The 12,842-nt window shown below is 38.0% G+C and overlaps 3 protein-coding genes across 3 annotated transcripts; 1 reads left to right on the top strand and 2 right to left on the bottom strand.

The window, feature by feature from the left end:
- The first annotated feature begins 1,635 nt into the window (after window positions 1-1,635).
- On the top strand, window positions 1,636-4,291 carry dnajb13 (DnaJ heat shock protein family (Hsp40) member B13). The gene is made up of 8 exons (XM_062433619.1): window positions 1,636-1,703; window positions 1,819-1,922; window positions 2,284-2,445; window positions 2,532-2,680; window positions 2,815-2,928; window positions 3,635-3,748; window positions 3,864-3,940; window positions 4,132-4,291. Exons 1-8 carry the CDS (start codon window positions 1,636-1,638, stop codon window positions 4,289-4,291), a joined length of 948 nt encoding a protein of 315 aa, XP_062289603.1.
- Window positions 4,292-4,483: 192 nt separating this feature from the next.
- On the bottom strand, window positions 4,484-6,061 carry LOC133993511 (mitochondrial uncoupling protein 2-like). The gene is made up of 6 exons (XM_062432493.1): window positions 5,913-6,061; window positions 5,492-5,708; window positions 5,212-5,409; window positions 5,012-5,113; window positions 4,749-4,929; window positions 4,484-4,598 (listed from the first exon to the last, which is right to left on the bottom strand). The coding sequence occupies exons 1-6, from the start codon at window positions 6,036-6,038 to the stop codon at window positions 4,484-4,486; spliced, it is 939 nt and encodes a 312-aa protein (XP_062288477.1). The 5' UTR covers window positions 6,039-6,061.
- Window positions 6,062-8,667: 2,606 nt separating this feature from the next.
- Window positions 8,668-11,155, bottom strand: LOC133993509 (dicarboxylate carrier SLC25A8-like). The gene is made up of 6 exons (XM_062432492.1): window positions 11,030-11,155; window positions 10,719-10,920; window positions 10,434-10,631; window positions 10,203-10,304; window positions 9,911-10,091; window positions 8,668-9,805 (listed from the first exon to the last, which is right to left on the bottom strand). The coding sequence occupies exons 1-6, from the start codon at window positions 11,153-11,155 to the stop codon at window positions 9,691-9,693; spliced, it is 924 nt and encodes a 307-aa protein (XP_062288476.1). The 3' UTR covers window positions 8,668-9,690.
- Window positions 11,156-12,842: the final 1,687 nt, after the last annotated feature.

Genomic DNA, 12,842 nt, shown 5'->3' with positions numbered 1-12,842 from the left:
GATCATGAAGATTGCAAAGTGGTCAACTGCGGAGGACGGGCCTAAACGTCCTGAGCTTACAGTTTGTCAATAGTTGCATGTATCTGATTAATTGCAAATATCTTTTAGAGAAGTTTAGAAGCAGCTCTATTTTAATTCATATTCTGCTCACTTAGTGCACATTCTGAAGCTTTACAACTTTAAGCCTACAATACCAGTAGTTTTGCCCTGGGGCCACCAATCAGGTTCATTGGGGCCATTAGTGATCACTTTAAAGGAGACTGCGACTTTACTATAACCAATAATATTACACCAATGAATTGTCTTACTTGGATTTTTTCAAACGTGGGAAAAAAACTGAAGTATTTTGTCAACTATTCTCTTTACGATTGACTGGTACGGTAAGTCTTTTTTTTCTTCCTAGGATGGCGAAATCAAAGCACTGTAGATATAATGCTCCGCTAACATCTAGAATAATTACTTTCCCAATTACTTACCCCAAAAATTAACCACAGTGTTTGGATTAGGACTGAAATATTCTTCTGACACCTTATTTTACTTTTTTGTGCATTTTTATTACTTGGCCTAATTCTTATTTTATTTGTGTTAATTAAAAAGTGTTAATTAAAAAGCCTGTAATCCACTTCTTGTTGAAAATCTCTCATCATTTCATAATCCGTGGTAAAAAGTACCTGAAAAGTGATCCCCAGGTCATCATTTGCCCTTTTTTCCTCCCCAAGTGTTCAACATTACCACCATGCAGGCGTTACGCAGGAAGTCTGCTGACGGCCTACCTGGAGTGTCTGATCCAGCACTGGTAGCGACTCACATCGGGTACCCAGTTAAAAAGAAATTAATATTAAACTCTTACATAGATACTATACCTGCAATGAATTTCTTAACAAGTTTAGACCCGATGTGTCCCCTTTATGTTCCTTTGAGAGATTGAGTATTTTTCTCATTTATTTTGTGGATGCCCCCATTATACTAACTTTTGGACTCAAATGTCTTTATTAATTTGGGAGCCTCATAAGGTCTTTGCCACTATTACAGAAGGTATGGTCTTATTTTTGAGTGTCAAATCTAATAATAAGGAAATTAATGATGTGATTAAATTGCTGTGTCTGTTGGGTAAATATCATATTCATAAAGCCAGATTTCTTCAATTTATTCCAAACGAAACATTGTTTTATGTTGAACTTAAGACTTTTTATGATTCTGTCTGTAAAGTACCTAAAAACAAAAAGGCTTTTAAGACATGCAGTCTACTGAAAAATATTGTGGATTTTTCATTATCTAGTTTTTATATAGTTTGTTACATTACACATGTTTTTGTCTGCTTGCGTTTTTTGTTTTTCTTTTATGTATGTTGTTTTTTTTTTTACTCTTATTACTCCCTGTACATCCATGTTGTTCCCATAGACTGTATATGGTTGTTCCATGTTGTGTGTATTTTGTCCAATATGCTAATAAAGTTTGATTTTTTTTTTAAAGAAGAAAAAAAGACTCACAACCCTGATTGGCCCTGCTTTTGCAAATCCCGCGAGAGTATCCTGACCAACCGTTTCCATGGAAACCAATCTAAACGACTACTGCTGAAGCGCGTTAAAACACACTGAGTTCATTATTTTTGCATTTATAGCATTTAATCCTATAATGGGCAGCGATTATTACGAGACGTTAGAAGTGAACAGAAATGCAACAGACGCAGATATCAAAAAGGCGTAAGTCTAAAAAGAACAATAAGCAAGTTATTTAATAAAACATGCAGCCACACAGAGGCAGTCTTAGACGTTTTGTGTTTATTATTGTCACAGTTTTCCTTCTCTATTGTCCTAGATATCGACGTCTTGCATTGAAGTTTCATCCGAACAGCAACAGAGATCCTGGAAGCACCGAGAAGTTTAGCCAGCTGGGTGAAGCCTACGATGTTCTGAGCGACCGTGAGTTGATTAGAGAGCAGAAGTTTGTTTTACTTTGTATCAATACATTAGAATAATTATTTTACAAATAGCAGAGTATTTTCTTTTCTTTTTTAAAATATATTAAATGTGTTTTGTTTTTTTAAACTACAAAGCAGTGTGTGTCCCGATGTTATCCTTCGTATGTTTTGTGCTGATATATGTGCTAGATGCCAATGCAAAAATATAAATATTTATTATATATGAACTGAATCATCAATAAGGTATTCTTTACCTGTATCTTACTTCCCAAGGACAATAATCACAGCAACTTTTACCCAACCATGAATACAGAATGTCTGAGTGTGCTATTCTAATGTTCATCTCTTTTCTTTGTGACAAGCTCGCAAAAAGGCCACCTATGACAAGTTTGGTGTGGAGGGTCTAAAAGGTGGTATCCCTCCGGAGTTTGGCAGTGGTGGGGCATGGTCATATAAATATGTCTACCATGGGAACCCAGACAAAACATTCAGAGAGTTTTTTGGAGGTGATAACCCATTTGCAGGTAAGAGAAACAAACATACAAATGTACTTCTTTCAGATTTCATATGATTTACACTGATAACCATTTGGGTTTTGTTTTATTTACAGACTTCTATACAAATGATACACCACTTCAGTTTGGTGGCCTGCAACCAGGAGTGTTGAAGGTCCAGGATTCCCCAATAGAGAGAAACCTTCATTTGTCCCTGGATGATCTCTTCCATGGATGCATGAAAAAAATTAAGATCTCTCGTAGGGTGAGAGCTACTGTATTAAATATATCATTCATACTTCAAAAGATTTTAAGATAACAAAAAACAACAGTTAATCTCCCTAGTGATCACAACAAGGTCCAAAGAAACACACTAAACAAGACTTATTTGCCTTACAGGTTATGAATGAGGATGGATTCACATCCAGTATCAGAGACAAGATTTTGACTATAGATGTAAAACCTGGATGGAAAGAAGGCACAAGAATAATTTTCTCCAAAGAGGGAGATCAGGTAAGAGAGCTATATAACATTCTCTATTGAGATTTAAGAAAAAACTGTACTAATGATCACAAATAACTCACCCACTCTGATGTCTGTAGTGAAAGGAGAGTGGTGTTTTAAACTGTTAAAAATACTTTAATAAGTTGAACAAGACTTCCACAATAATCATAAAGGAATTATTCATTTCACTACTTATGCCATATTCTGATCATATTTTATGAATACGTGTTTAAGATTTAATGAACATGAATGGAAACTTGGTTACGTAGTTGACCACAGATAGCCTTGATTCTTTTGAACGAGATGAAGATTTATAGAGATAGGAGAGGTCAAGTCAAGACTATTTTTGGAAATTGTGTCATTCTTTCCACTGGCTCTGCTTCATTGCCACCACTAGGTGTCCTCAGGAGATCACTCTATAAGTAGATGTCTTTCAAGTTGTTCACAAGCTCACTGTGTATGAAAAAAGACACTCAGCAATAAAGGGACCTAGTTACTGTACTTGGTCTCAAAATGATAAAACAACTAAAGCTAGTATATTGTTCTGTAATTAGAAGCCTACAGGGCACACACATTTTATTGATCTAACTTGAGTCTATAAAATGATCTACCTTTTACAAAAATACAATATATATTTACATATTTGACCAATAAGCCATTTTTAAGTAAAGACCCAACTACCTTGTAATCATATTGCTATATTTCACCTTTTTAGGGACCAAACAGCATCCCTGCAGATATTGTGTTCATAGTGCGACAGAAGAGTCATCCTCTGTTTGTAAGACAACACAATGACCTGATGTATAAGACCCAGATCTCTTTGGAAATGGTGAGTCATGTTGAGAGCCAGAATAAGTAATATAATTATTGGTCACACACAAAAATCAATTGGATTTAAAGTATATAAACACTCAAATAGCAAGTTGATGCCTTTTTTCACACAGGCCTTGACTGGGTTCTCTGTGGATGTGGAGACACTAGATGGCAGGCTACTCCATATTCCCATCAATGACATTGTGCAGTAAGTACTTTCTACTACTGGACACAAAATAGCATTTATGTAAAATACAGTTTATTTGACATTAACCTCAGATATTCAGATATTAATCATGAGGAATTCAAGCACTTAAACTAGCACATAAACTGTAAACTTTTAGGCATCATCTGCATCAATTAACCTTTTCCTGTTTCTGATTTGTTATAACGCATCAGCCCTGCATACAAAAAAGTAGTGACTGGAGAGGGAATTCCGCTGTCCCAGGATCCTTCCCAGAGAGGAAACCTCATCATCACTTTCGACATCCAGTTTCCTGAGAAGCTCGACACTGAGAGGAAGTATCTGATCAAACAAGCTCTAGTGTTTAAAGATTGATCATGTGTTGCCCTCATACAGTAGCACTATGAAGACAAATGTGGTTACATTCCTGTCATTATCAGTGTAAACATGATTTATAAAACTTTTACACTTTTTGTTGAAATATACACTATGAGGCAACCAAAAGTAAAGACATTTATAAACAGAAAAACTGTGGTATAATATCAGCCCTCTGTCAGATGGTAATGATTACAGAATAGTTGTGTAGTTGCGATTTGCCGCCATCATGGCCCGTTTGAGCTGCTCGTATGTTACAAACATCACCACATTCCAGGAGCCAAGGCGTAAGAAAGATGGCATGAACCTGAAGAGTAAAAACACAAAAAAATAGCACAATTTAGTGCAATCCATTTAAAATTACAGCTGTCATTTAGTCTACAATCATTAGCTCTCATTCCCTTCCCTTATACATATTTAATTTATATTCTCATTAAATGGCTCAGTCAATGCTCACCCCTTATAAAAGGCAAGTGGTCCCTCGTTGGTCATCATGGAAACAGCACAGTTGAGGACACTGCTGTACTGGCTGAGGGCCGAGTTCATGTATCTTGTCTTGACCACATCAACTGGAGAGGCAATCACTGTTGTGCATAACCCTGCACCAAAGGCTGATACAAAGTGGCAGGGCAGATTATCTGTGGAGTAAAGGCTATAAGTTACTGCTCCAAAGACAGAGATAGTGTGGCATTATATCATGCCTCTGGATCATTGTTTTACCTGTCAGGGGAGTGGACTTCAGAAGGGTATCCTTGATGAAGTCATATGTCACCAGTTCAGTGCAGTTAACAATTGCATTACGTGCGATGTTCGGAGCTGTACCTGCATGACAGAGTGATATAAGTACATGATCATATTTATTTTAAGAAATTAAAAGGATATGCTTCAAGAACTGCATATTCTTCTTAAGCTCTAGCTACCTTTCCACAGGCCACGAACACCCTCTTCCTTAGCAATGGTCCTGTAAGCCTCAATGGTGCTACAGTAGCGCCTGGCATTCCCAGGAGACCTCGCCTCTGCCTGGAAGCGGACTTTCACCACATCTGTAGGCTGAGCCAAAGCAACTGCCATGGCACCAGTAGTACATCCAGCAAGCAGGCGACTGCCGATACCTACATCTGAAGAAAAGAAAACAGAGATATCAGACCTGATAAGCGCAGCTCGATAAACAACAAGAAGAATACATTCATAGTGACTCACGGTCTGAGCCTTTGGTGTAGAACTGTTTTACAGAGTCGTAGAGACCAATGCGGATAGAGGCAAAGCTCATCTGCCTCTGAAGTCCTGCCACTAGTCCACTGTAAAGGCTCCTGGGCCCTTCTGTACGAACCATAGTGGTGATGGTGCCGAACACTCCACGATACTTCACTGTAGACCCTCTCTCTAAAACTGCAGAGCCCCCAGTCTCACCTTGGATCTGTGTGGGTTCAAATATTGTAATGGAGGATCAGTTGAGGATAAGAGAGCGGGGAACCGAATTATATATAACATGTTTTAAGGATTCACATTTTTTATATTATGTATATTTCACATGCAGTATATTTGAATATGTGCACATACAGTATCAGAAGTTGTTGACAAAAAATTACTGAATATCTGAATCTGCAAAGAGCTTGAATACCTGCAGCCGCACTTTGGCTGTGTCCAGCGGAAAAGTGAGCAGGTCAGCAAAGCATGCTGCAGTTCCTGCTCCTACAAACTTCACAGCCGCTGATGGAGGAACATCTGCCGGTCCAAAGCCAACCATTTTTCAGAATGATTTTAATTAAAATAAAAACTGAAGAGTATAGCCTATTAACAGGACAAGAAGCTCCTCCAAAATCTGAAAAAGATAGACCCCAAAACAAATTAAATGAAATATATCTGACGTGAAACTGAATTTCTGCAAAATTAACACACAGGAATCATAACCCGCAAGATAGGAGAATATTGTTTATTCCTTGGATCTGCTTTTTAATTTATCCTAAATATTTAGGATAAAGTGAGGTGTGTCTTGTAACTCACTATACTAATGATGGGTGTCATAGGCTTATTTAACATCACTACTGAGCAAAAGGGCCATTCTAAAGCAGAGTTGTTAGTGATGCTAAATAAAAGACAGCTGTTCAGTACATTTTGTACAGACAGAGAAAGACTACCAGACCTCTCTGTCACATGAATGAAAAATGTCTGGACCTTAATTATTTATTCTCACCTTTGTTAGAGAAGTTCAGAACCAAAACCATTCGAGATCAAGATTCTCTAAAGGCGTCCCTCTGGCTGAATATTGTCCCAGCTATAAATTGATTTCCTTGTTTTTCCATAGAAAATGTTTCAAAAGTAAGCCTTAAAATCATACTCCAAATCCTGAAAAAGAGAGAAAAATGGTTAAAAATAACACTACAGTGGAACAATATTGACAATAATATAAATATCCCTATAAAAATGTCATTACAAAGAGTTTTGTTGTACCGTAACTTGATGTGTCGAAGTTGAGATGCCTGGAAAATGCCTCTGGAGGTGACAATACCCAAATGAACCAGTGAGAGGAAAGGATACAGCACGTTGTGGGAGAGCAGCTTCTTTAAATACTGCCATGACGTTGTTACATCATGGCATGGCATGTGTTGCTGGTGGGGCCCCACCCCCACAATATCTATAAGGAATGTCTCTTGGTCACATGGCCAGAACGTTATAAACCTGATTGTGTATTTGCAATTTTTGAATGTGCAAATTGTAAAACATGATATCTGTCTGTTTTATCTTGACTTCATAATCAAGCCCTCCCCATTCTGTCCAATGTCAGAACAGACATAAAAAACAGCATTGTCGTTGACTATACTGTCAGCTGAGAGTGGACTAAATGTTCCATTACAAAACTGTATTATCTAGTTTCCTGAAATGTTATATTAATATTTCTGTATGGTACAGATAGGACAGACTTGCTGGTTAAATGCTGAGTCATGCTGAAAATACAAGCGCACTGTACATCCCATGTGAAATTAGATCCATATGTTCAGACCCATAAACATCCCCCCGCTGGGTTTTGTTCAAAACAATGTGTTCTACAATGTGTTGTCTCAAAAACAGATAATCAAGAAGGTTTTCAAAATAAATTCATAAACAGTATTATATTGCTTAATTTAACAGTAGTGTGTTTCTTTGATTGGGCTTCTGTAAAGCAATTATTATTTAAAGGATGGTGAATTTGTTGAAAGTGTGGTGATATATACATAGAATATCAAATAAACGGATTATACATTTCATGAGTGAATTATGAATTGGGTACGTTGATCTACATACAGCACGTGAGAGTATGATAACTATTCATCTGACTGAGCCAAGTGTGAAACTGTAGCATTAGTAGCAGGTGATTTTGGAAATGTTCCAGGCCTGAAGAAGACCTCCTAAACAAAACTATATTCACTCAGAGGCCCAATGCAACAGGACCCTGCTTTCTTTCAGTTAGTAGTTAGCTCGTTTCACAGCTCGGATTTCAACCCACTGTTTGCTGAGATGTTTAGAAGTGTGGGATTTTTGCTTGACAAATGCACATTTTGAAATCATATCCTGCTGTCCACTTTATTTCCAAAATCAAAAGGTCACAACAATTCATGGTGAATTTAGGTCATACTTATTTTTAGAACAAAGTTACCCAGGTAGTCAGCAAAAAAAAAAAAAAATTATCTGGGTTCCCCATCTTAATATCTTACCATAATCATCAAATTAGATGTGAAGTAAATCGTGTTACATTTGCCCAAAACACGTGTTGGATGGTGTATGTACACAACTGATTCTACCAATTAAACTTAAAGGATATGGCTGGTGATTTTCTATAATTTTCTTATCAACAAATCTCATGTGCGGAAGCAAATTAACCATGAACTCATCCTACTTACAAGGATTGTATGTAAATCCAAAACATGTAATATCTATTCCTCTGTGCTGTAGACCTCAGTTGTTATCCAAAAACTATTAAAAACACATAAATGAACCACACCGCTGCACAAGATGGTATGTTACTTTGTCACACACACAATGGCTACCGTAGTTTGTTTAGAAACAGTTCCAAAGAATAATAACAGCAATAGTATTTTCAGTCTCCAGAGAGTAGTTTTACCTTTGTAAGGCAGATGCCACTGAGCATGTGTGGGAAAGAGTTTCCATTTTCAGAGCTTCAGCAGTTTGTTGTACTACATAGCACAACTTTACACCTTACAAGGCACTACTCTTGGGATACTGAAAATGTACGTTTCTAAATCAACTACAGTAGCCTTCAGGACAAAGGTGCAGCAGTGTAGTGTTGATGTGGTTTTAATCGTTTTTTGATTACATCAGAGGTCTACGGCAATAAGGAATATGATGAAAGATATAGAAAATTGCCAGCCTTATTCTTTGAATTCTGAACATGACCCAACTCTCAAGGTGTTCAACTACTGTAAACAGCAAATGTATTGCCTCACTTCAGTAACTCTCTAATCTTTTTATTCTTTTCATTCACATTATAAACTTTATTCCAGGGTTGGTTCAAGTAACACAACTACCAAAGGTACAGCAAGACTCAATAATGGACAAAGATAAAGAACAGCTGAATTATTCTTTAATTTTGGCATTCATTTGTCATTGTGTACAACATATTTACAACTTATTGACCAGCAATAAATCCTACTATTTACATACACCAATAAATATATTATCCTATGAACCCCTGAGCACATGCATCACAAACATTGGTAAACTAAATTGTAAACAGTCCAAGATACAGAAAACAGATTGAGGAACATAGAAATGGTCACTGTTTAGGCCTGTGTTGCCAGGCTCAGTCTGTCCACTGCTTTCATGGAAACTTACTCTTAATAACTAATAACATTATACTACCACATAATCCATATGATCCTACAGTTTATTCTTGTAAACATGAAAATGAATCTTCAAAGCCCAGAGCCAGCTGATCAAGGTTTTTGATATGGATATGCTAATAACTAATAAAGCAAGACTTTCTGGAATTACCCTTTCTCCTCCATTTCACATCCTTCGCAGCATTTAAAAAAAAAAAAAGAAAGTGCTCAACATTACAGTTTAAAATGTCCTTTTACAGTTGAATACTAAAATCCTTCTAGTTTTACAACAATACTAACAGAGTTAGTGTTCATTAATGAATCAGTGAACAAACTCCTGTCATTATAAGGACTTTTTGCAAATAGCACATGAACTCTTTTAGAGCATGAATTCCAACTCTAAGCTGCTACACAGATAGCATGACCTGAGACCTCCGAAACCTTTTGAAGTTCTCCTCTGGGCCTCCACTTGCAGCTATCATATTCAGCTTATAAAACCACTGGTCATCAGTGCACTGTGGTGAGGGTTAACTTCTTGTTTCTGTGCATTTCTGTCTAAAGGAAGCGTCTGACAAGCTGAGATCAAAACGGTGACTCCCAGTACTGTTGTGCCCTGGTCATACCTCGTTTGATTTGCTCGTATGTCACAAACATCACAATGTTCCAGGACCCCAGTCGCAGGAAAGAAGGCATGAACCTAAAGCAGAAAAACAAAATAAAAGTAAAGAAGTGTACCAAACACGTTATTTTATTTGGTGTTGGTTTGGTTCACTGTCATGTAGTTAACAGGACATATGTTTACCCTTTATAGAAGGCTGTGGGTCCTTCTTTTCTCAGCATGGTGAGAGCACAGTTTATAGCACTGTTGTACTGGCCAGATTGTGAATTCATGAACCGTGTTTTGACTACATCCACAGGGGAAGCCACAATTGTCGTGCAGAAGCCTGCACCAAAGGCGGCAATGAAGTGGCATGGCAGGTTGTCTGGAGGGAAACAGAAGCAAGGTCACATCCTTCCGCAATAGTTGATATCGTTTTAGAAACTACTTGAATATCTGTAGTCTCTGCGATCATTTGTTTGTTTTTCCACCTCACCTGTCATTAAGTCATACTTCAAGATGTTTTCTTTGATCAGGTCATAGGTCACCAACTCTGAACAGTTGACAATGGCGTTACGGGTAATGTTGGGCATGCAACCTGAAATAAAGGTATCAAGAGGAGAGGATGGTTACATCAAAACTGGGGGAGGATTTTTTTTTTTTTGTATAATCAGTGATAAATGTGATGCAAATATTTGCACATATTTGATGTAAAAATGGTGAGCACCTTTCCAAAGGCCTCGCACCCCCTCATCTCGGGCAATCGTCCTGTAGGCATCCAGCGTGCCATTGTATCTCCTCACACCATCTGCCATTCGTACCTGGGCTTGGAACCGCACTTTCACCACATCAGTTGGTTGTGCAAAAGCCACAGCCATGGCTCCTGTGGTACACCCTGCCATGAGCCGAGTAACAATCCCAGCACCTGTGCAGAGATGAGTATTTTTCACAATGAAAGGAGTAAGAGAGAAACCAAATTGCTTATATAAGACAGCAATGTCATTAAACTCACTATCAGTTCCTCGAGTGTAGAATTGCTTCATGGAGTCGTAAAGGCCAATTCGGACAGAAGCAAAGCTCATCTGCCTCTGGAGTCCTGCCACCAGTCCATTGTAAAGACTCCTGGCCCCCTCTGTGCGTACCATGGTGGTAATGGTGCCAAACACTCCCCGATACTTTATTGCACTTGACCCTTTCTGACATTCTCCCTGAATCTAGGTGACAAGATGATATTCAAGGAAACTTAGCAACAGGTTAAAAAAGGCTCAAGATAAAAATCTGATTTCAAAGTTAAAATATGCCAAGAAACATTGTGTGTCTAACCTGTAGTCTAACTTTGGCCGTGTCCAGTGGAAAGGTGACAAGATCAGCAATGCAGGCTGCGGTGCCAGCTCCGAAGAACTTAACTGCCGCAGAGGGCACTACGTCTGTGGGTTTTATGCCAGCCATTGCTACACCTGGACTGATGACACAAATGGAAAAATCGAACTTAATGCTATTTACCCAGGACTGCTGTGTACAGTAAATCACACCACACACACACCAAAGAAAACCATTACTCTGTTCATCAAGACAAACACACAAAATAATTTAAAAAAAAAATGTAATCTTTTTTTTTGCTCTGATTATAACATCTAACTTTGGTTAAATGTAAGTAAGGAATAATGAGTATCCTGGATGTATTAGCAGTATTTGTAGTGCTTATTCTAAAAAACTGAGCATACCTGTAAGAGAGGATTTAAGAAAAGCTTCAAGTTTTCTCGGGAAGCAAACTAATCTTTGGAAATAGTTCTGTTGAGAAATCTTCTTGGGCCATAAACTCTGTTTGAAAGGAGTCAGCCAGCACAACACCACTCCCTGAAAAACAAGCGTTTATCATTTACTTTTGATCCAAGAAGAGTCTGTATTGTAGATTTCATCAGTAGTTTAATGAGTATATTGACTGACTGATACATTGCACTTAAATGAAAAAGGTACAAGGAACAACCATGCAACAGTTTAGATATTTTAAAGATTTAGTTATTTATTTTCAATATTTTAATCTACTTCTTCAATATAAAGTGACATGAAAGACACATGAAAAAGACACTTTTGTTTTGGTGTAAAAGTTTACCTAAATGTTCTTCAGTTAAGTTATAATCCAGTGCAGTCAAGAGTATATACAATTCTTCAAGTAGTCCCGTTAGTGTCCTCGTCTTGTGCTGTGTGCTCACTGCTTCACTGTTGAAGAGGCTCCTAAATTTATAGGCACCTTTTGCACATGACTACAGTGTGGCCTGGCAAGTTGTACACACCTGTCATGTGAACCTCATCATGTTTACCAGAGGCTGTTAGACACAGACAGATATTTGAGCTCTTGTTGATCTGCGTCAGTGCCTTTATAGCATCCTAGTGTGGAACATTTTGAATGTTTTCATGTCATTTTAAACTTAATTTAAAACTTATTTGCTCAGAATATCACAAATATATTTATCTAAGTTTTAACCTTGGCGTTCACATTAAAATTCAAAATTAACCGGCTCATATTTCTACACTGACTTCAAGGAACATGCCTCATGTTTCTATTGGTTGATACTGTACGTACAGCCAATCAGAGAGAGAGGCCCGTCTGGATGCCATGGGTGTTTTCATGGGGCATAGGCTGACTCACAGGGTGCCGTGGTGGATAACATTTGCACTATATCCTTGTTTCAGTGTTAGCGCCCCACAACAAAATGCAAAACTAGTTCAGGAGTTTTAGGAATTTCCTCCACCCCCTCCCTGCAAGCATAAAGTAACACAATGTTCCAGGCCTAGGAACCGCCATGCTTCTCAGCCAATCCATACCATGAACGAAAGTGGGTGGATGCACATGGCATCTGTACGCAATCAGCCAAGCCATTAGCATCTGTACAGGCAAACATCCAAAGAAAGGACTGGACACTGAATGGAAAATGCTGTGTGTGGAGTCTTGCGCGTGCATGCCTCTATACATGTGACTTTCCATAGCCAGTGCAAGTCATGGCCCAAGCTTACGTCATGACTCGCAGTTGAAAAATGTTCCCTCTAAATATCAAATATTTCACCTGCTGATACGTGTGTCAGGATGTTGTTGTATTCTTAGAACTGTACTTCTTATTACTTTTTAATGTGCATC

This window comes from Scomber scombrus, chromosome 14, assembly GCF_963691925.1.
Source record: "Scomber scombrus chromosome 14, fScoSco1.1, whole genome shotgun sequence".
NCBI lineage: Eukaryota > Metazoa > Chordata > Actinopteri > Scombriformes > Scombridae > Scomber > Scomber scombrus.
The sequence above is the reverse complement of the archived record's forward strand: the minus strand, read 5'-3'. Positions and strand labels throughout refer to the sequence as shown.

Coding starts and splice junctions, on each gene's coding strand:
- LOC133993511 (XM_062432493.1), bottom strand. CDS start 6,038: ATGGTTGGCTTTGGACCGGCAGATGTTCCTCCATCAGCGGCTGTGAAG. Junction 5,410..5,491: donor CTACACCAAAGGCTCAGACC/GTGAGTCACTAT, acceptor TCTTTTCTTCAG/ATGTAGGTATCGGCAGTCGC. Junction 5,114..5,211: donor TGTTCGTGGCCTGTGGAAAG/GTAGCTAGAGCT, acceptor TCTGTCATGCAG/GTACAGCTCCGAACATCGCA.
- dnajb13 (XM_062433619.1), top strand. CDS start 1,636: ATGGGCAGCGATTATTACGAGACGTTAGAAGTGAACAGAAATGCAACA. Junction 2,446..2,531: donor AGGTGATAACCCATTTGCAG/GTAAGAGAAACA, acceptor TTTTATTTACAG/ACTTCTATACAAATGATACA. Junction 3,941..4,131: donor CCCATCAATGACATTGTGCA/GTAAGTACTTTC, acceptor ATAACGCATCAG/CCCTGCATACAAAAAAGTAG.
- LOC133993509 (XM_062432492.1), bottom strand. CDS start 11,155: ATGGCTGGCATAAAACCCACAGACGTAGTGCCCTCTGCGGCAGTTAAG. Junction 10,092..10,202: donor GAAGTATGACTTAATGACAG/GTGAGGTGGAAA, acceptor GTTTCCCTCCAG/ACAACCTGCCATGCCACTTC. Junction 9,806..9,910: donor CCCACAGCCTTCTATAAAGG/GTAAACATATGT, acceptor TTTCTGCTTTAG/GTTCATGCCTTCTTTCCTGC.